General features: G+C 46.3%; 2 protein-coding genes across 3 annotated transcripts in view; one reads left to right on the top strand and one right to left on the bottom strand.

The window, feature by feature from the left end:
* M (zona pellucida domain-containing protein miniature) overlaps window positions 1-5,559 on the top strand; it is a 29,056-nt gene extending 23,497 nt beyond the window's left edge. For both annotated transcript variants that reach the window (XM_076902539.1, XM_076902538.1), the window contains exons 3-8: window positions 1,711-1,955; window positions 2,461-2,654; window positions 3,291-3,413; window positions 3,747-3,961; window positions 4,293-4,676; window positions 4,918-5,559. In XM_076902539.1, coding sequence (XP_076758654.1) covers window positions 1,711-1,955; window positions 2,461-2,654; window positions 3,291-3,413; window positions 3,747-3,961; window positions 4,293-4,676; window positions 4,918-5,487 — 1,731 coding nt within the window. In that variant the 3' untranslated portion in view covers window positions 5,488-5,559. The remainder of the gene's footprint in view (window positions 1-1,710; window positions 1,956-2,460; window positions 2,655-3,290; window positions 3,414-3,746; window positions 3,962-4,292; window positions 4,677-4,917) is intronic.
* Window positions 5,560-10,323: 4,764 nt separating this feature from the next.
* On the bottom strand, window positions 10,324-18,264 carry Dy (transmembrane protein dusky). Its single transcript, XM_076902553.1, has 3 exons — window positions 18,191-18,264; window positions 15,184-15,268; window positions 10,324-12,030 (listed from the first exon to the last, which is right to left on the bottom strand). Exons 1-3 carry the CDS (start codon window positions 18,232-18,234, stop codon window positions 10,324-10,326), a joined length of 1,836 nt encoding a protein of 611 aa, XP_076758668.1. The 5' UTR covers window positions 18,235-18,264.
* Window positions 18,265-19,976: the final 1,712 nt, after the last annotated feature.

Here is a 19,976-nt window from a genome sequence, read left to right on the forward strand (position 1 = left end):
TATCGTGACTGTCCTCGTTCTTTATTTCACGTGGCAGCGGAGTTCTCAGGGTTTCTGCACTTTTTCGCGAAACACAATTGCACGGGTTGCGCACGTTCCTCCGCACGATTCATCCCTGACTGATCTAGTACATGGTAGCGGCGACTTGTAGGAGGTGTGTACACGATCATAACTTCGTGATTCACGACACGGTATTGCACTGTGCATGGAACGGGACGAGCAATGAACGTCCGTGTAACAGTTGTTAAGTGTCTGTTGTGCACATATTGAATATTTCGCTTAGATTGAAACCGACGCGGCCATTTCGTGTTCTAAATACAGTCTGTCGCAAAAATATAGCTACTATACTTTGTACGAATTAAGATAAAAAATAAGATTTTGTAACATTTTATGTTTGATACGAAGTGTATGAAAGTGCAATTTAAATTGCGCAAGTTGATACAAATGTAAATTTGCAGTTGTAATCTTAATTGACAAATGAATTAATCCCCATAAAACTTCTAAAGGTCTACAGTTTTCTTTTTTTTTTACACTTGTTTGGAATCTTGTCGGTGTTTGCTGGTTTTTGCGACCGACTGTATCTTGTTAAAGGCGTAACAGCACATCGGGAAATCTAAATCTTTGAACACAGTTACCGGGAATTTTATTGGACTTTAACTGCATCCTTAATGTTCGAGAATATACACATTCTCGTAAAACATACGCAAGAATTCCGCAAAAAGAAACTTTACGCGTTGCAACGATGCAATCTAACCAGTGCGCTAATTAGTTTCTATTAATATTTTCCATCGATAAGTGGTTGCACCCGTGCCATCGTATCGCGCGCTTAATTTTATATTTTTCGCGATACAAATTAATTAAATGCGGTGCAAATTACATGACCGATCACTGTGCGCGCACACTTCTCTTAATTGGTACAAAATCTGATGTAAGTAATTACATGCACAATTGTTTTAGTGATCCTTAAGATTTTACACGTAACAATAAAGTCAAAACTGGTCATTTTCTCGTTTACGACTAATATTTGCAACGTATTGATTATTAGAGCATCACTAGGATCGTAAAAATTTCTTAACGGTTATATATCTAGGTAACCATACCGCAATTCTTTCTATCCTGTTTTTCAATCAAATTCTGTCTATCGATGTTAGGGCTGTATCGTAAAATTTGATGAACTACGTTCGCCGATATTTAATTAATTTTCTATAAATCATACAATGATTATTCTATGATATTTGGAACAGTTTAAGGAATATCAAAAGATTATCTAATATCAATCTATAATCAATCTATAATCCAACATTCTTCCAAAATTAATATACAAGATATTATACAAGATATCTGGCTATCTGGCTTTATAGCAGCCCCGTATAAATAAAACTATAAAGCTATATACGTCTAACTCTCACTAGAATAACTTGAACGCGAGTAGTTTAAGACGTCTGATCAACGCTACACGGGGGCCCATCAGCTCGCGCCCAACGAACGCAAAGCGTAAGCTTCGAACAGCCGATAAACTCGCAATAAATCTGATTGCGATGGCTCGAACGGGCAATGGCGCGTGATTTACGCGGCTCGTAACTTTGAGGTCGAACGATATTCATAGGAGGCACTCGCGCGGCTGTCCCCCCCTCGCGTTTGAAGGCAGTGAGAAAGGAAGAGAGGTCGTCGCGGGTTCAAGGTGGAAAAATGTATTCTTCGAATGCACAGGTGGTTGGCTTGAAGAGCGTCGGTAGCAACAGCGACATTTGGCCGCTGGAAAGGCCAGAGGGAATGCCAGCCATACAGTCCCTCGAAGTGATGTGCGGAAAGGATCACATGGACGTGCATCTCTCGTTCTCCCAACCCTTTGAGGGCATCGTCTCGTCCAAGGGGCAACACGCGGACCCCAGATGCGTCTACGTTCCACCGTCTACGGGGCAGACCTTCTTCTCCTTTCGGATAGCCTACGCTAGGTAAGAACCGCGGGAACATTTCGTTATCCGTCCGTCGAGCCGTGTCTATCTGCGGGGAGATCTTCGTGGCCAGGCGCTTCCGCGGCGCACACTTGACACGATTTCAAGATTTAACACGCGCGGAAACGTTAATGCCCGGCATTGATTTGCTACGAGGTTTATTACGGGACCCGCGTAGTATCGCTTTCTAAATTATTGCTTCCACCGTGTCGTAGATTCTATTCAAGCGGGAACGTGTGTGGCTAAACCCTTTCTACTATATAAATTACGGGCTGCTCTTAGCGGAATTCGGTTTCCACCGCTACCGATTATCGATATCCAAATGGAATTTCACTCGATCCTCTTTAGTATCAGTGTTATCTAATATACACCGCGAAAGGACGGAATTATTCTTATCGAATTCTGAACGAAATAATGTGAAATGAAGGGTGTACGTTTCTATTTTAAAATTGAATTCAGTTAGGTTAAGGTATCCGGTATAAATTCTGCTGGTCTCTGATCGTAGATGCGGTACCAAGCCAGATATGCATGGACAGTTCTACGAGAATACCGTTGTCGTTCAGTACGACAAAGATTTACTCGAGGTCTGGGACGAGGCCAAACGATTGCGATGCGAATGGTTCAACGATTACGAAAAGACCGCTTCGAAACCACCGATGGTCATCGCGGATCTCGACGTAATACAGTTAGACTTCAGAGGTATAGTTTTTTATTCTACGCACCTGCGGTTCCTATAAAGAAAAATATTGGCTCCATTGAAATTTATACGTTGATTGATCTAAGCAAAATATATTTATCAAGACTTAATGCAATACAGTAGATTTCTATATGGCTAAAAGTTTAGATAACGCGAACACGTGCCAGTATTTTTCGCAGACGCTCCGCAAATCTCAGCGCGTTTCGCGATCATCCCCTTCGCGATTGGTACGTTAGATTCTAAACTTAACGTTTGAACTTCGACCCGCGATCTCCAAGCTTAATCCACGAGTTCGCGTGACGCATAAATTCTACCTCGCGGAAAGTTCAATGCGCGATCTTAAAGTTGAATTCCGCGGGGTCGAAAGATCCGCGTCAGTAGTGCTTTAACGCACTCGTGGCGAATAGGCGAGAGGACGATCCGCCTGTGGAAAGAGTCGGAACACGTGGCAAATGATCGCGTCGCGCACGTTAACTCGTGTAGCCGCGGTTGACCACAGGCGGAACCGCAGCCTCGCCGCTTAATTTCACTTTGCGCGACACGTATAAATCGCACCTGGCACGCTGCGCACAGAGAGCGGAGGATTTGCCTCTGGAACGGGGCGCAAATACGACCGTGCTGTTCTATCGATGTTGCAGGCGACAACGTGGACTGCTGGATGGAAATTCAACACGGCAAGGGGCCCTGGGCGCCTCCTGTCTCCGGGATAGTACCGCTCGGATCCACTCTCACCCTGGTCGTCGCCATAAATGATTATCGAGGTAACAACGAACCATCGAACGTAACGTTTAACCAGGGCAACTGATGCCCGCTGAAACACTTCGAATCGCTTCGAATCTGTTCCTAAATATGAGACAATTTTGTTGGTCTCGTAATAACCAACAGTTTAATCGTCTTAATCAACATTTTGTATACATGGGAAGAACGACGCAAATTGAACTGTTTTTAGAATGATTTTAATATTTTTCAAGACCTATCGAGACCTTCTAAGACCGTTCATCTAAAATGAAAACGTTAACCACTTGGTATCGACAGATCGAGTACGATTGAAACGACTGTCAGCTAATACGAAATTCGTAATTGATTCGACACAGGGGAATTCGACATGCGCGTGAAATCGTGCGTAGCCTCGGACGGTGGCGGGCATACGATACAGCTGAGCGACGAGTTCGGATGCGTGCTCAGGCCGAAGATGATCAGCCGATTCTTGAAGGCGCGGGGCTCCGACAGCCGGGCAACAGTCATCACTTACGCCTTCTTCCACGCGTTCAAGTTCCCGGACGCGTTGAGCGTGCACATCAAGTGCAAGGTAAACAATGTTGGGTAATATAGAGGCGGATGAAACAGCTCGCGATTGAAAACAAGATTACCGGCGTGGAAAAATATTATTACACGCCGCGGCGGTGCCTCGGCACGGTGGTATCGCGAGTTAACTTGAAGAGGTGTTCGCCAAAGTAAAGAGCAAATATTTGCAATTAAACAGCTGAACGAGCCGCTTAATGAATTTACTTGGCGAACCGTAACGCGCGCGTCAAATCGCCGCGCCGTTCCCGATCCGAGTTTGCGTTATCGAAAGGGAAGAGAGGAACGGCGGATTAGGTGGGACGTCGAGGTGATAAGTTGTTTCGATGAATGTCAAGGTCGAGATCTGCCGTCACGGATGCTTGGATCATTGTCAGCTCAGCGTGCCCGTCGACCACTACATACAGGAGCGCAAAGATCAGATACGACCGCAGTACCCGCAGACCACGGTACCGCCCACCATTCAGAACGACGACACCAGCAGCCCCTACAAGAGTAACGGAAATGCTGGAGGAGGAGTCGAGCAAGCCGAAGGTCCCGTTTACGACGACATCATTGAAAACGGCGATGGGGTCGCCTCGATAGGGGGTCACTTCTCGGGGGTTGAAAAGCCTGTCCCGAAACCGGAAGCGCAGATAGGTAACCGGCTACCGGCGCCGGTGGTTGAAACTCCTGACGAGGATGTTCAGCAGGACGATCCTGATCTATCAAGGCCATTCGTAGTAAATATATTTCTATTTCTTATATGTTTCTTCGAGCAAATTCGTATACGATATTCTACTCGAATTCCTTCGTACTCACTATCTATTTTGTATAGAGCACTTCGGTTCGATTAAATCAATTACACTTGCATTCTCCGTGAAGATTAAGACACTGGACGTACAACATTTATACCGAGTGCAAAGCATGTATTAAGTATCAATGTATTTGTTCAGCATCTAAAACTTGAATCTCCGTTTCTAGGACCCGCCAAGGGTGACTCGATACGAGAACGAGCAGGACCAATTCCCTCACGGTCCGCGGAACCTCGAAGGTGACAGCGGCGCGTTACCATCGACCCCTCTCTCGTCTCCGAACGGCAGACGAAAGAGATCGGTCGTGGTATCGGACAGAAAGATCCGCAGCGCCGACGTCGGCGTGAGCGGCCTGTACGAGGTGATCTCCGAGGCCGATCTAGCCTTCAGCCCGGACACGCACGCGGAAGCAGTAACGGTCTTCCAAGGTAGAATACGCGAGGAAGTGGTATATGGCATCTGCCTGCCGATGCCCGGTTTCAGCGCGCTGTTCATCGTCGTCGCACTATCCGCGGTGATATCCGCGCTGGTCGCCGGCGCGATGCTGCACCGGCTGCAGGCGCAACGCGAGGCGGTCGACAGCAGAAAGAACAATAGGGCGGTGCACTCGACCAACGGCTGGCTGCCGTACGGGTTGCTGCGCGTACGATGCACGGCGAGACCAGCTCATCCGGAGCAGATCCAACAGAAACAGGCGAGCCAGGTCGCGGGCGTGAGTCCCGCGGTCGAGAGGGGTTGACGGTTCGTGACTTCTTCTGTGTGTCGCTGGAGGGACGCGGCCTGTGTACGCTCCGCGAGAGACAATGTGCAATAATACGCTGTACAAAGTACTTTAAGTGCGTTTCGTCAACGCGCGGCAGTTTCGCTTGAAGAACGCTCTTTGTCCCCTTCTGGCGGGGAACGATCGTTGTTTCTGCTCGGTGGGGGTTGCTCGGCAGGTGCGCCATCGAATCGGGCCGTCCACCCCCTGTGACGATCGAATTCTCTCGTAGCTCTCGTCGAGATCGATTTTTGTTTTCTGTTTCCTCGTTTTCTGTTTCTTCCTTTTTTTTTCGTTTTTTTTTCTGCATTTGTTCTCCTTTCACGTAGACTTGCAAACGAAAGTCGAACGATTACTTTTCGAGTGGCAATTGTTGGTATTTGGGTAAGTAAGGAGCATAATCATGCACAATAATTATTCGTTGTAGGATGAATTAATGAAATTCGCAAGGGGGACACGTCGTGACGGACAATGTGACAGCGTTCGCTGTGAATATTGTAAAAATAACGTTTCACCTTTGACATTGCGAATGACATTGTTAGAAATATTTCTCCTCTTCTTTGTTCGATGATATCATTGATCGAGTCGAAGATGAGCAGGACCGGATGACGCTGCTTTACAATACGTGTCTTTTTCCTTAGGTAATTCATGAACGGAGTGGTGCGCATTTATACATTTTCTATGAGTCTGTAGAATACAAGTTGAAGCGATTTATAAAGATTTTCATCGCCTGTACGTAAGTCATAGTAACGCGTTGTACCATTGCGCGTCTGTTATCTATTTAATGACGTATTTACTAGAGGTGCTGCTAACGAGTACACTTAAATAATTAATAGATAAAAATCGGGCGACGTTCGATGAAATAAAAATCAATACGACACGTCAACGTAGAATTGTTAATTAATATAGAGGAGTTTCGAGTCTATATTTAAAACGTTTCTCGTATGGATCGACATTTGCATAAATTTAATATTTATTATCGGCAAATAATATAGGTAATAAATATTGTGCACACGAGAAAATGAAAATGTGTTCCGTCGGTCGCAACAGTTCTATGGTAATCCAACCTTTAACAATCGCCACGTGTTCGTATGTCACAGTTAATATAATAATATATTAAGCGAAATATATTTCTACATTTCCAGAGATATTTTTATTTACACGTTTAAGTATTGCCTTTGTATGGAATATATTATTAAAATATGCTACAACCGTATCTGACAAATAAGAAGCGTTCTATCACAAACATGAAACTATAGAATGTTTGATAGAACGATCATATAAATATATATATATATATACTCTTACCTTTTCTAACCATCTTCTACACGGCAATCTCCATTGTTAGCGTTACACCCTAGAGTTTTGCGTCAGCCAAGAATATCCAAATCAGAGTAGAGTAATCGATAATGACGCAAAAGGTCCACATTCTGTACATTAATATTAAATAAACTGTTTAACATTTCGCGTGCATTCCGAACGCCATATTGATATTATTAAAACACCGTATAACAAAGTTACATGTAACGTTACATCGTATATGGCACAATTATTAATTTATATACTAGGTGAATAAATCACTGAACAAATTCAATTTCTGTGAAAGCAAAACTGTTTACTGCCGTTAAATTCATTATATAAATCACGCACTAATAATGATTTATAATGTGATCTACCATTGAAAGCGCGAGTATTTAGCAGCAGAACTATCTAGTTTCGTCATTAATTTCATCAGAGATTTTTACAAAACTGTTACGATTTGCATTTATTAGATTAAAGAAAGGAGAAGAAGGTAATTTTACAAAGCCAGCGACGCAACCAGGAAACAGATCGGTCGTTAATCTGTTGCTAGATCTTCGAAACAAAAAGCTCACTCTACGTTGTACGATAAGAGCGTTTATATAAATATAAAACAATGGATTTTGCATGAACGGGAAAAATTCGCGTTAAAAATTGTTATCAATGTGCACAGAATCCAGGAGGCACCGTAATTATTTGATTTCCGCGCGACGCATCGACCTCGGGCATAACTTATGCCGAACACGGTAGAATATTGAATTTAACGCGTTCGATTATCGAAATCACATCAATATCGATTCACTGGTTATCGACAGGTGCGCTAGCTATTAACACTTAGTAAAGACTTTCAAATAACAGCACCTCTAGAGAATAAGCCCTGAAGAGGCTGAAAGTAACAGCTATAAATGAAAATAGAAATATATCCTAAATGTTTTCGGGGAGACTTACTGCCAAGCTGAAATGTTTCATTTTCTATTTTCAAATACGTATATCGTTACGTTAGTTAAATACGAGAACTCGATATACATTCACGAATGCCTCGATGCGTAACCTTTTAACCTTCAGTTGACACTTTTCAACAATATATACGTACGTTAATCATTGACGTCGAAAAAGTATGTATTGTATCATAACGTTCTCCACTTGTCTTGCATCCTCTTCTCGTTTGTGTTAACTGGAGGTTAAATATGAAATTGGAATCGGTCGAAGATCGAGACCCTTGGCGGGCTTTTTGAGCTAGGTAATTAGGTAACTAGGTAATAGGAAGAATTATTTAAGTATCCTTGAAACGCAACGCACATTACAAACGTCCAGGAAGACGTTTAATACCACGAACAGGATCCTGTAATTACTGATCCTGAATTATTATGTATACGTAACACAAATAATCTAACGCGTACATCTGGAGCGCATGACCGCATAAAGCGGTCGTGTTATTATGAGAATTAAAAGCGAACGCTCTTTGTACAGGAGAACGAAGATCCCTCGTAATCCCAAAAATCTTCGTTTACGTATTCCGTGCATCTATTCCCCCTTTTATGTTTGTAATAAAAACGGAAAACACTTTCTCTCGTTTCTTCACCCTTAAAAACAGATTACTCGAGGACGCGGTGTTTGGATAGATGAACTTTATTTACACGCTCGTCCGTACGTTCTCGCGAAACGCCAGAACAATTGTTAACACGTTTAAATTACCTTATAGATTATAAGTATATGTATACACGTGTAAAAACAAAAAGAGCAGAGAATATTCTTGTAAGCTTGGAGAGGAGAGTTATCGAAACGCGTTACTAAAAACGATCACCGATAATTAAGAACGTAACGATATATTGGACAACGCGCTAGAGTTTCTCGAGCAAGAGGAACAAATAGTTGAGTCGATTGTTAATCGAGAAGTTGTGTTTTTATTTAACAAGAATGGTAACGCCAATAAATGTATTTACAGGACCTCGACCTATTTCCACGGAACCGACAACCACTCTCTCTCCTCTCGTCTTCAAAAAATTTTCCAAATTTCCCCGTATACTCGAGTTTGAATATTCATGCAAGAAGGATGGTAAATATAATCATAGATTTATTCATATACAAAAGTTTAAATACTAACATTCTTGTAAAAAATGCATCGTTCCATCGACGAGGAATAATTTATAAACACTTCTCGTATCTACGAGCTTACATTAATATCATAAATATTATATTATATTATCTTTTATACGCTATTACAAGCTACTGACTATTCTTTTATACATTTGATCTTGACACCATATATTTTTGTTAACTTGCGCAACACCAATTTCTCGCGAACCATTTCGATTGAAAAATTCACCGCGACGGAGATGACCTCGTTATATTCATCATCCGCGATTTTACGTATCCCGATTTCCCGATCAATATCTAAAACGGATAAATTACCAATCGATTAGCAGAAGAGACTTCGTTACATGGCAGCGTGTATGTAAACTAACGCGCAAAAGTGTTTGCTTCACTGAAGCGAAACGTTTCGTGTATAACATTAACTTAAACATACAATTAATAAAACCGAGATAATTTGTTTTTAATGATTTCGTGATAATGACTGGCTCTTACAACGGTTACATGTGCGCAACGTACAGCGTATAAAATCGTACAAATTTCGGACATTGTTACACGATAAATAAATAATATTAAAACAACTTGTAGAATTGTCAACGATATTAAAAAGAGGGCGGGGGAGGGAGGGGTGTGGAGGGACGACGATTTCCGTTTTCAATGTAGACTATTTCGAGTTACACGTTAAATACCAATACGCAACGGGTAACGATTAATTAAAAACGAGATACCCAAATACCATGGTCCCGAAGTGGTCGTAACGAGGAAGTCGCGAGCGCAACGCGTTTGATTATCTTTGACTAAATTTCCGGAGCGTCTATACACGATCGCCAGCAAGGGCTTGAGCGGTATGTTTCGTTATGACGAAGCACAAATCCATATTGGTTGATCGTTCCGATCGAACAGATCGCGGTACACGTACCAGAGATCGTATCCTATTTATTTTATTACGAGACTATACTCTGTCTGATACGTGCCGGTATACAGAATCGTGCTTGCGACATTCTGTAGCCTCTACGATACCTGGAATGGCGCTGGCCAAGAGGACCGGTTTGCGCGACGTCCAATCGATTGAACTTGAAAATTTCTTGCGAACGGTCACGAACGGCCCGAAAATGAATGCGAAATAAGAACCGAGCTAAGCACACCGGTGCTTACACCCTGTGTGGCAGGAAGGGTCCGGCGACCGATCGGTTGAGCAAATCCGTGTAACACGCAGATCGCGACACAGTTTAAACGGTAGAACGAACGTGGTCGATCGTAATTCGTCGTTCGCGATATTCGCCCCGATAAATAATTGAACGCTATGAAAATCGTGAAACCAGTCTCGAGGAAGAAAACCCGCTCGATCGCGGGATGCGTCCCCCTGCGAAGGTAGAACCGATCGACGGCGCGCCATCCTTCGAGATGGTCTACGATCGTTTTTACCTATGAGTAGAAGCACGTCCTCGTCGACTTTTTAGGCGGGTTTTGTTCTCCGTTATAATAGGTCGCAGCCTTCCTGGCTTTTCCTGAGAACGGTCTTAGGCGTAGACAGAGGTAGGTGGAGAGTATACACGAGAACAGGAGCACCGCGAGAAGTACTATGAGAGTAACAGCAAAACCTGGCGTAGTCATGCAAATCATGGCCGCGTTCGCGGTGTTCTCGTTGCGCACGGGAAACACCATCGTCGGCCCGTTCGATTCCCCATTGTTGGACTCGTCGATGGAAAACGTTAGGTCACCCGTCGAGACCACTCGTATTATACGATTGACTCCGACCGCCTTCTGCGGTGTCGGCACTATTTCTCGAGACTTCCTTCGTCTCTCGTCCCGAGGACGGCCGGCGGCCGCCTGCAAATAGGCTTCCAGGGGAAGCGGAATAGGAGGCGGAATACCGTAACTGGAGTCGGGATGCCCATTAGACGGTGGATGATGGTGATTCTCGAGAAGACCCTGGGACTCGAGTAACAAAGGGGACTCGGAGCATTGCTCCGGGCATTGGTATCGGCATATCTGAATGGTGCACTGGAAGTGGACCTCCATCGAGTCCGGGAATTTGAACGCCTGGAAGTGAGCGTACGAGAGTACGGAGGCGGACGCGCCGAAGTTCTTGATCTTGGTGAACCGCGACATCAGCTTCGGCCTGGTGATGCAACCCCTCTGGTCGACCAGCTGGATCGGGGCCCGTTTCCCGTCGTGCGCCATGCAGTTTCTCACGAGCATGTCGAACTTGGAGTCGTCGTCCTTTATCGCCAGCACCATCGTCATCGTCTGCCCGATCTTGACCAGCCCGGAGACTTCCGACGCCCACGGGCCTTTACCGACTTGTATTTGCATCCAACAGCCGACGTTATCGCCGGCGAAATCGGCGCGCACCACGTCCAGCATGTCGACCGGGAACGGACGGAACGTAACCGACTTCTCGTACAAGTCGTGCCAGGTGCACCGTAGCTTGCGCGCCTGGTCCCAAACTTCCTGGACCTGGGGATCGTATTGCACCACGATAATGTTCTCGAAGTAAGTGCCCGAGCCGGATTCGGCGCCGTACCCGTACAGACCGTTCTCTGTATTCCCAGCCGTGCCGCACGCGTGAATACTAATCTCGAAGTTAACCGAGGTCCGCCCTAGACCTGCCGGTAAGTGGACACAATTAACGTTACTGTAGTGGCCTTTGCTGAAGACAATACCGTAGAACGGTTTATCAAAGCCCAGGTAAACCTTCATCAGACTTTTCTCGCACTTCACGTCCAAAGAAATGATCTTCGGCATGTCGGGGGTAGGCGCTGGCCAGGGTTCCGCGCCGACCGCTGTGCTAATGCCGCCGCCCGTTGTGTAGATCTTATCGATGGCTTCCGATGGTGTCTTCGACGAGGGTAAAGGCGGCGGCGGCCCGTGATAAGCGACGTTATGGTGCGGCCGTGGATGCGGCAGCCCCAGACCCTCGCGACTCGGCGGATGAGGAAGGGGATGCCCTCGCAGACCACCCGGCTTGTAATGGCTACCGCCTCCATCCTTCTCGCCTAACGACTCTAACGCCAATTGGTCCGAGCTGTTTATGTCGTTCTCCTGACGATTTAACGCCGAGTTCTCGTTACGGTTATCCTCGCCGGGGATTGCCTCGACTACCTCGACATCCTCCGCGCGGGCCAGCTGCTAACATAAAAATCAAACGGAACGCTCAGATATACGTGTGCCCCCTTGCAAAACGGGCAGGCGAGATATTTAGTAGAACATCCGCCGCGGGGAAAGGGATAAACGACGAGAAAGCGTGAAAGTAGATTGACGCTGTCGGGCCACATAATTTGCAGGACGTGCAACTTCTTTAAGGAGAGGCCCGCCTTTATTCCGGACGGAGACCACGAGCGCGATAAACGGATACCCGTGCATACATATTCACCGAAATTATCGTGTAACGATCCATGAATATACTCCGCTCACGATCCTGACGAAAGAATTAACCGTGCCTTAACCGGACGTGTGAACGAAAGATATGCCAGACGCATGATCACGTAACGCGCATACGTTGAATAACTTTATCCCTCGTGATTCGCGTTTCACAAATTAACACACCGTTCGAGACGCCCGATGCCAGCAACCATTTATCGAATCCGCCCGAGTCCCACAACCTCGTCTAGCTCCGTCGCTTGAATTTTAAAGCACACTTCGCACAAACGACATCGCCCGACAAGAGCGAGCATAATAACGCTCCAACGACGCGAGAGCGACTTCTGAACGAGAGTGTACCCTATATATTTGTTATGAAGTTCGCTCATTACAAAGTGCGTATATACGTTTCGTATGATTAAGTGGTTTAGCGGCAGAAGTGGTAAGATAAAGGTGCCTCGAAAAGAGATGCATTTCTCATCCTTGGCCTCTTGTCACAGCCCGAAGATCCGCTCAAAGAGCTATCTCCGGTCGTGCGCATTCCTGGTGGCCAATACGGGAGACAACAGCCTCCGATCAACAAACCCGTTCTGACTGTTCGACGAATGACGGGTTCGCGGGAGGAGTGAAGGGGTTAAGGTGGGCCCCGAGGTGGGGCGAGCCGAACGATGGAATAGGAGCACCGGGCCCCGGGTACATACACGCCGGCGTAGTGGCTGATTGCGTCACGCGTGACCCTGGGGCATAACGGACCACCCGTGTCTTTAGCCGCAGGTCAATCGGCCAGGCGCAGCCGCTTCGGGTACACGTTCGGTTTCCCGCCTCTGCCCGCCGCCGATTCCGACATCTGCTTATCTCGTCATGGCTTTCCAGCCAGCGCGTCCCATAATTCGACGAAAGCTTACTGGGTCACCTGTGTACGCGCCCATGATGGATTTCGATGACGGCGGTGCGCGCTCGACCGGAAAAGACGATGACCGTCCTTCAGGTGAGACGAGCCGGACGGTGGTTCGTGTGTCACGTTGTTCTCGTTTCGAGTTCGACGTCTTTTCGAGATTAAATTGTTGCCAGGCGGTTTCATTAAGCCGACGTATTGTAAATACGAGAATACTCGACGGGGGAATTTCAACGGCGTTTTTTCGTCATTGCTACCTCGACCCTTTTATCGTGTTGCGACGACACTCTCAGAGGAAATACAAAATTGCTACTTTCGGAGTAATCTAATTATTGGCGCTCTGAACAATCGGGCCCATTGCGCGCCGTTAAAGCCGACAGCGGTTTCCGTTACGCGATGCCTGAAAGATTAAAGCCAACATCGGGATCGCTTGACAGAAAAGGAAAATTATAGTGGTCTGGAAGAGTAATGATTATCCTTAGCTACGAGCGGTCTCGTACCTCCAAGAATTTCTTCCATCATCTTAGCGAGGTATTCCATTCATTCTAACTCCGATTCATTCACTTGACCGTGCAAGATCGATCACGTTCCGGTGTACGCCGCTCGACGTGATCATCCGGGAGTAGCCATACAGTATTTTTAAGACACTCGTCGTACGTAAAACGACCATACTCGCCAAGAGGAAACACGCGCCCATCTATTCTAATATCAACATCGGACAACCTGTGCTCGAAAGTAAGCGATCGTGGAGAATCTCGCTTAACGTATCGCTATATTAGACGTATTAAGTAACAAAACGGAAAGTTGTACGTCGGGTAAGCGAAGGCACCATTCATTACGTCTGGTGCATTTTAACGGACAACTTCATAAGTCCGACACGAAGAGAATGTTGCTGGCAAAACGACATTTCCGATCGGTGGGTAATTACGCGTCGAACGGTAATTAAAATCGTCTTGGTAATTGCCGAGGGAAACGAAACGATCGCCGCGGAATTGAGACGGATATGCAAAAATGTATCGGCCGTTCGAGTCGCAATTTACCTGTGTACACGTTAAATCACCGTGGGACACCGTGCGGAATTAAATTACCCCTCTCGTGAAATTGTTCGCCGCAAATTTGGCAACGATAATAACGCGTGTCGGCGGTCATTAATTCCGATGGGTGACGCGAAAATGTTTAAACTGTTGCCGCGGTCCGGAAGAATGAACCAGCGGTCGCGGTTACCCGGCGGGGAATGGGGCGAAGGAAAGGGGGAGGGGAGAGAGAAAAAAAAAGAGTAATGAACGAATTGAAATCGTGTCGGTCCCCAAGAATGCAGGGTGGGAAGGTAAGATCGCGAAACCGGTCGTTTCGTGTACGATTTTTGCGCGCAATCTTGTAAGACCGATTCTTGGTGAAGGCCCGACGGTAAAACGTTACTTCGTAGTAGACGTGGATGAGCCGGATCGGAACGCAGCGCACCATTTCAAGACATCGACCGGGCCTCGAGTCGCCCTTAGCTCTGGGTCAGAGCACTGGGTAACGGCATTGCAGGCTATGTACCCACCGCGATATCTGGGTTATAATGTAGTAATTACCCACGCAGACATACCGACCTACCCTCTTTGTGGTGTCGCCGCGCGTTTTTCTTGCCACGGTTTTTGACTACCGATTCCCATGGAGGAATCGCGTGCAACCTTTTTTTTTCCCGGCTCTCGTTTCTATATCCGTGCCACGGAGGCGAAAAATCGTACGCTACTGTTCAAAAGTTCACGCTCGAGAGGCAGCTACTCTTACGTATTATTTTCATTCGTCTGACCTGAATCCTTATTGAATGTGATATAATTGTAAGGACTTTAATTTTGTTCGCTTACTTAACTTTTTTAAGTAAACTTATAAAGTTGTTTCGTTCGAAAATAAACGTAAAAGGAACTGTTCTTTTTGCAGAAGAATGTAATTAGTTCGTGTAACGTCAAAATTGAAATTTACTCTCCTGCGAAGCGAAAATACAAGTAGTAATTATTTAAATGACAGATAAATTTACTTACCCCCTTTAGTAGGAGACAGGCTAAAATGAAGATTCGCCACCGCATACCGTGATGGCGTCCACGGTGAAGTATTGCGAACGTACCGCTGAAAAAACAATTTTCTCTATTTAAACAATCACTGCCAATCACCATATGGAAACGTATACATGCATAAGAAAATAATTTCGCGTGCTCGATTTATCCGAGTTACACCGAATACATCGAAATTTTCATTTCTCGATCGTAGTAACGTTGATCAAAAAATGATTCCGTATTTTTCACCGTTTCAACGGGAATCAACGCGATGAGTTAATTGAAATGCCAACGAAGTTAACCATGAAATGTTAAGCTACAAGCGGTGTGAATTCTCAGCTGTGCCCATTTCGCAATCTCAATGACCGTACCGAGTGAAACATCATATGGAATTGTTAGTAGAAAATGCTGAACATTGGACGAACGAACCGGTCCATCATTGGACGCCTCGCTCGTGTTTAATCGCCAATTATCAGACACGCTCGCCTCGTGCGACCACTAGGCCACCTGTCCCAAATTCCTGCCGAATGTCCGGGTTTTCGCTCCGTTACCTCGTTGTACTCATGACACCAGACTGCCACGATCGACGACTATAGGTATGAACCGAATCCGTCGAACCCGCGTCGCGTTTCGGAAAAATCACGGACCTTTTTACACCTGTTGCCACCGCCATATCCGGTCCCTGGCCCCCTCAGTCGCGACTGGAAAATAACAGCGAACGAACGAAAAACGATTTCACTATCGAGACGATTCATATCGTGTCCGCAAACGTAAATTTTCCTGCCTGCGAAAACATCGAAGGGGAAACGGAAACCGTGCTTGATCCAAAATAAACGCGAACACTTTGAAGCATTAATGATTTACCTATAAACCGTATCACGCGATTGTACAAAGGAAGAGTTAAATTTTTCATAGCATTGGTTCAATGGATTAAACATCTTACGTGGGACATTTTGCTAAAAACGAGTTGCGTACTGCCACGCATTCGGGTAATTTAAGATCTGCTTATTGAGACACTTACACGGACTCATAAACGTTTCCTGTATGATCGCTTAATGGAGAGTGTATTTTTCGAGTGAATAAAGGAACCGGAAAAAATGACGATACCCGAGATGACTCAATCCGCCATAATCGTGCGATGCATTCGTGATGCGCATGAGCTAGGCGATGAATGTAGGCAAGTAGGTTTTCACCTATCGGTCTGCGCTGTACGTACCGAATCTACTTACGCGGACCCAATGCTAAAACTTCCCCTGCAGATAGATTTTCGTGCGCTTTCAGGTCAGACGATAGACGGATACGTGCGGCAAATCACCGATTTAAGACTGAAACGGTCGTTCGTCCGTTGTTTCGATGGCATAGCACCGGAGATTTCTAAAAACCGACCTATTTCAAGCTTCCATCGATCCCAACGCGTTTACATTCCACTCAGGCGTCTCCGATTCGACGCCGTTCGATTTTCAATGTTTGACGAACCCGTACGATCGCGACGCAGACAACATCTCCTCCGTTGAGGTAGAAATCGATCGCGTAAAAGAAAGAACAAGTACGATTTCCCCATAACCTAACCCCCCTCGCGTAACCTTTCTAATCTAACGCGAAAGTCGGCGGCGGCAACTGGTAATTAATGGGTCCTCTCGAGAAGATCGCGATCTATACCGAATTCCGTTAGCGCGGCGAAGCTACAAACGCTTCTTTATTACTGGCATACATTAGTTGTTATCCCGCTTTACGATTCGTGCCACGATAGAATCGTGACACCTGTTCTTTCGTTCGCTACGAGGCCGTGCTTGAATAAAAATCACCGCCGGCTGTTTACACGTCCGTTTGTTCCATGCTAACCATGAATCGGGCACGGCGAAGATGTGGCGTGGTGCCAAATACATATAACGGTCCCGACAGCGTGGTAATTCCGAAGTCAGACATTCGCATAATAAGCGCGTACCTAATAGTGACCCATATCGAAGCCGCGTCCAAGTGTCTCCTCTCGGATCGTTACACTTCCGTAATAGATCGACTCAGACGAGCCTCTTTGGTTGTTTAAATTAATCGCGTTTATTCATTTAAGAGGCTGACGAGCAAATAAAATTGATTGGTAAATATATCATTGATATTGGAATCCGTTGAAATGGATCTTAACAGTCCGATGATCTATTGCGTTACTATATCCTTGTCGACTTTTTTTTTTACAAAGAAGAAAATGATTCTCCGTGGGCAGAGGAATACGGTTTTAACTTTAAAGGTCATTATCGTTATTACTTTACTATACGAGAATTTCATTTTCTCAACGCACGTAACTTGGTGATTAATCTTCAAGTTTCTATCCTCATTAAATCAGTTAAGTATACTTCAACCTTAATTACTTCTTTACAGAGTAATCTGATTCGTATTGATTATAAGATTGTATTAAATTCTATTCATTAGCCTCTTCCATCGCGAAGGAAGCTATTTCTTCATTAAATCAATCTATTTAATTTATAATTTCATAAAATTATAGAACGGATCAGAAAAAGCTTAACCGTTTCTTCGCGCATAACACCGACTGCTGTTAGCACATGATAAGATTTATCGATCATACGCGGTAGCCAGTAATCACATTAATAAACTCGATGGCGCGATAAGCGCGAAATTTATCCATCGAAAGCGGGAACACGCTTATTAGTGATTACCGATAGGCGTACCCGTACAATGTGTACATGCATGATCTACTATTACCGTGTTCGCTTGCAGCCTAGCGAGTGTATGGTAATCGAGCGTAACGAAGCGGAATGACAACTTGATGGTGACTCGATGCACTTTCGTTGTAAAGGTGTCGCATTGCCGATCGATCGTACGAGATACCACAATCCCATGGCGCACAATGAATGAATATCGTCGGCCATTAGTACTCGGCTACACATTCTCCTTTCCTGCCGGTCGGATTTTACGACCATCTTCTCTCTCTCATTCACGATCTAGTTATCCTCAACAGGCTACTTTAAACCACGCTACATACCTCTTGGTTACGTTGATCGAGCGACCACCGGCAGAAAATTGCATAATTTACCATTATAAATCACCGGAGGAGCGCGGTAGGTGAACGCGAGCGCGAGGACCGCGTTACGAGCATCGGATAAAGATCTCGTTCGTACCTTTTATATTCGTGCAACGTTACGTTTGACAATTAATAATTTCGTGCGGATGATCGAGACGTCGATGATCGATCGCTCGCGCCACTTCCGCTCGAGTAGGAGGACGCGACGCGCCATTTTTCTAACGTGCCCGGATCTTTTGCCGCGAGAGTCGTGCGACGTTGAACGAAGAATGAACGAGGAAGCGATTCCAAATGAAATCGTGAGATCGGTACACATACGCGTGGCCGATTTCTGTGCCACGTCCACGAGATTGATTCCAACCGACTGGCAGCCGCCAACTGTTGCGGCACATGTGCACGCTTAATAGAACGAAAGCGGTCACCACGTGGTTGACTGCAACACGGTGCGTATCCTATCTGTCGTGGCGTGTTAATTTCTCCGGTACGGACTTTAGATCCTGTCGTTGCGAGCGCATCGGCGAGAACGCGGACACCGACGATTCTGCTGTAAATAATAGCTTAATCGATGGTTCGGCTGGTAATTGGGCCGCGTCTCGGTACGCGATAATTAACCGGATCGTGTAACACTGAAAGGACGGCACGCTTGAGGAGTAAGAGAAACTCCTGATTAAAAATACTCGCGGAACAATACGCGTCGGCTTCCTATAACTTAAGTAACCAAGCTGTTAGTCGCGGACGAGCGAATCGGAGTTAAGTGCGCGGATAGGATGTAGCTGAAGAAACTGTCTTACGTTTTTTTCCAATCAGGAAATTCGAAGGCGACGACGTGGCAGGCGTGCAACAGGGCTTTTCTGTTTTATTATCGTTATCTTTTTTTTCCCCAGATCACCGTCTGTCAGAGAGGCGCGACGACGAGGAGAAGGTGGTTTCGAGCGATGCACCGCACTGATCGAAGCACCATGTGCCAAAGAAATCTCCGCGTACCCGCGCGGTCGGAGGCTCTCTAAAGCACAGTCAGTTGATCTCGACCGATTTCAGTGGCGAAAACGGGGACGAAACCAGCGAGCGAGCGCGCGCGAGGTGGCAGGTCCCGGACGGGACGGCTCGTGAACAGATGTCCGGTCGCGGCCGATTCGAGCACCTCGAAAACGACTCGTTTAACGTCCACGGAGGCTCCCCGTGCGACTGATCCCCTCGTGTTTACCGCGATGCGCCACCGATATCTGTCGCGCGGCGGCTAGAAAGAACGCGTTGCGGCGTGGCTGCGGGCCCGATGGTGCACGGGAGAGCTCGTGGACTCGGAATGGGGTACACCTGTCCGATATAGAGAGTATACTATAAACGTGGCGGCCCGCCCCCTGACCCAGACACACGGTACTGTTATATAGGTCCCTCACGAACCGGAGGATATCTCTTCTCGTACGAAGCCGTGCTCCTGACGGCCACGGCCACGTCCACTTCGAGACGTGCTCGTGATCGTGCTCCTATTCGTCGTCGTTCTTGCCCTTCGCCGTCTGTTCCTGTTGCTCGCCGTGTATGCGTGCGGCTCGTCAGACATACGACGCCGCCGCCGCCACCGCGACACGCGTCCTCGCCGTCTCTACGTGATACCTGCTACCAGGACCGCAGGTGAACGTTCATCTCGGACTGAACTTCGTAGAGACGCGGGAGATTAAATGCGTAGCCCAATCCCGCTTGAATGAACACACGGTCTGCCTCGATGGCTTCGCGTAGTTCCGGTTGCTAT

This window comes from Xylocopa sonorina, chromosome 10, assembly GCF_050948175.1.
Source record: "Xylocopa sonorina isolate GNS202 chromosome 10, iyXylSono1_principal, whole genome shotgun sequence".
Taxonomy (NCBI): domain Eukaryota; kingdom Metazoa; phylum Arthropoda; class Insecta; order Hymenoptera; family Apidae; genus Xylocopa; species Xylocopa sonorina.

Coding starts and splice junctions, on each gene's coding strand:
- Dy (XM_076902553.1), bottom strand. CDS start 18,234: ATGCAATTTTCTGCCGGTGGTCGCTCGATCAACGTAACCAAGAG. Junction 15,269..18,190: donor TCGATCAACGTAACCAAGAG/GTATGTAGCGTG, acceptor TTGTTTTTTCAG/CGGTACGTTCGCAATACTTC. Junction 12,031..15,183: donor CCTGTCTCCTACTAAAGGGG/GTAAGTAAATTT, acceptor TTTTTATGTTAG/CAGCTGGCCCGCGCGGAGGA.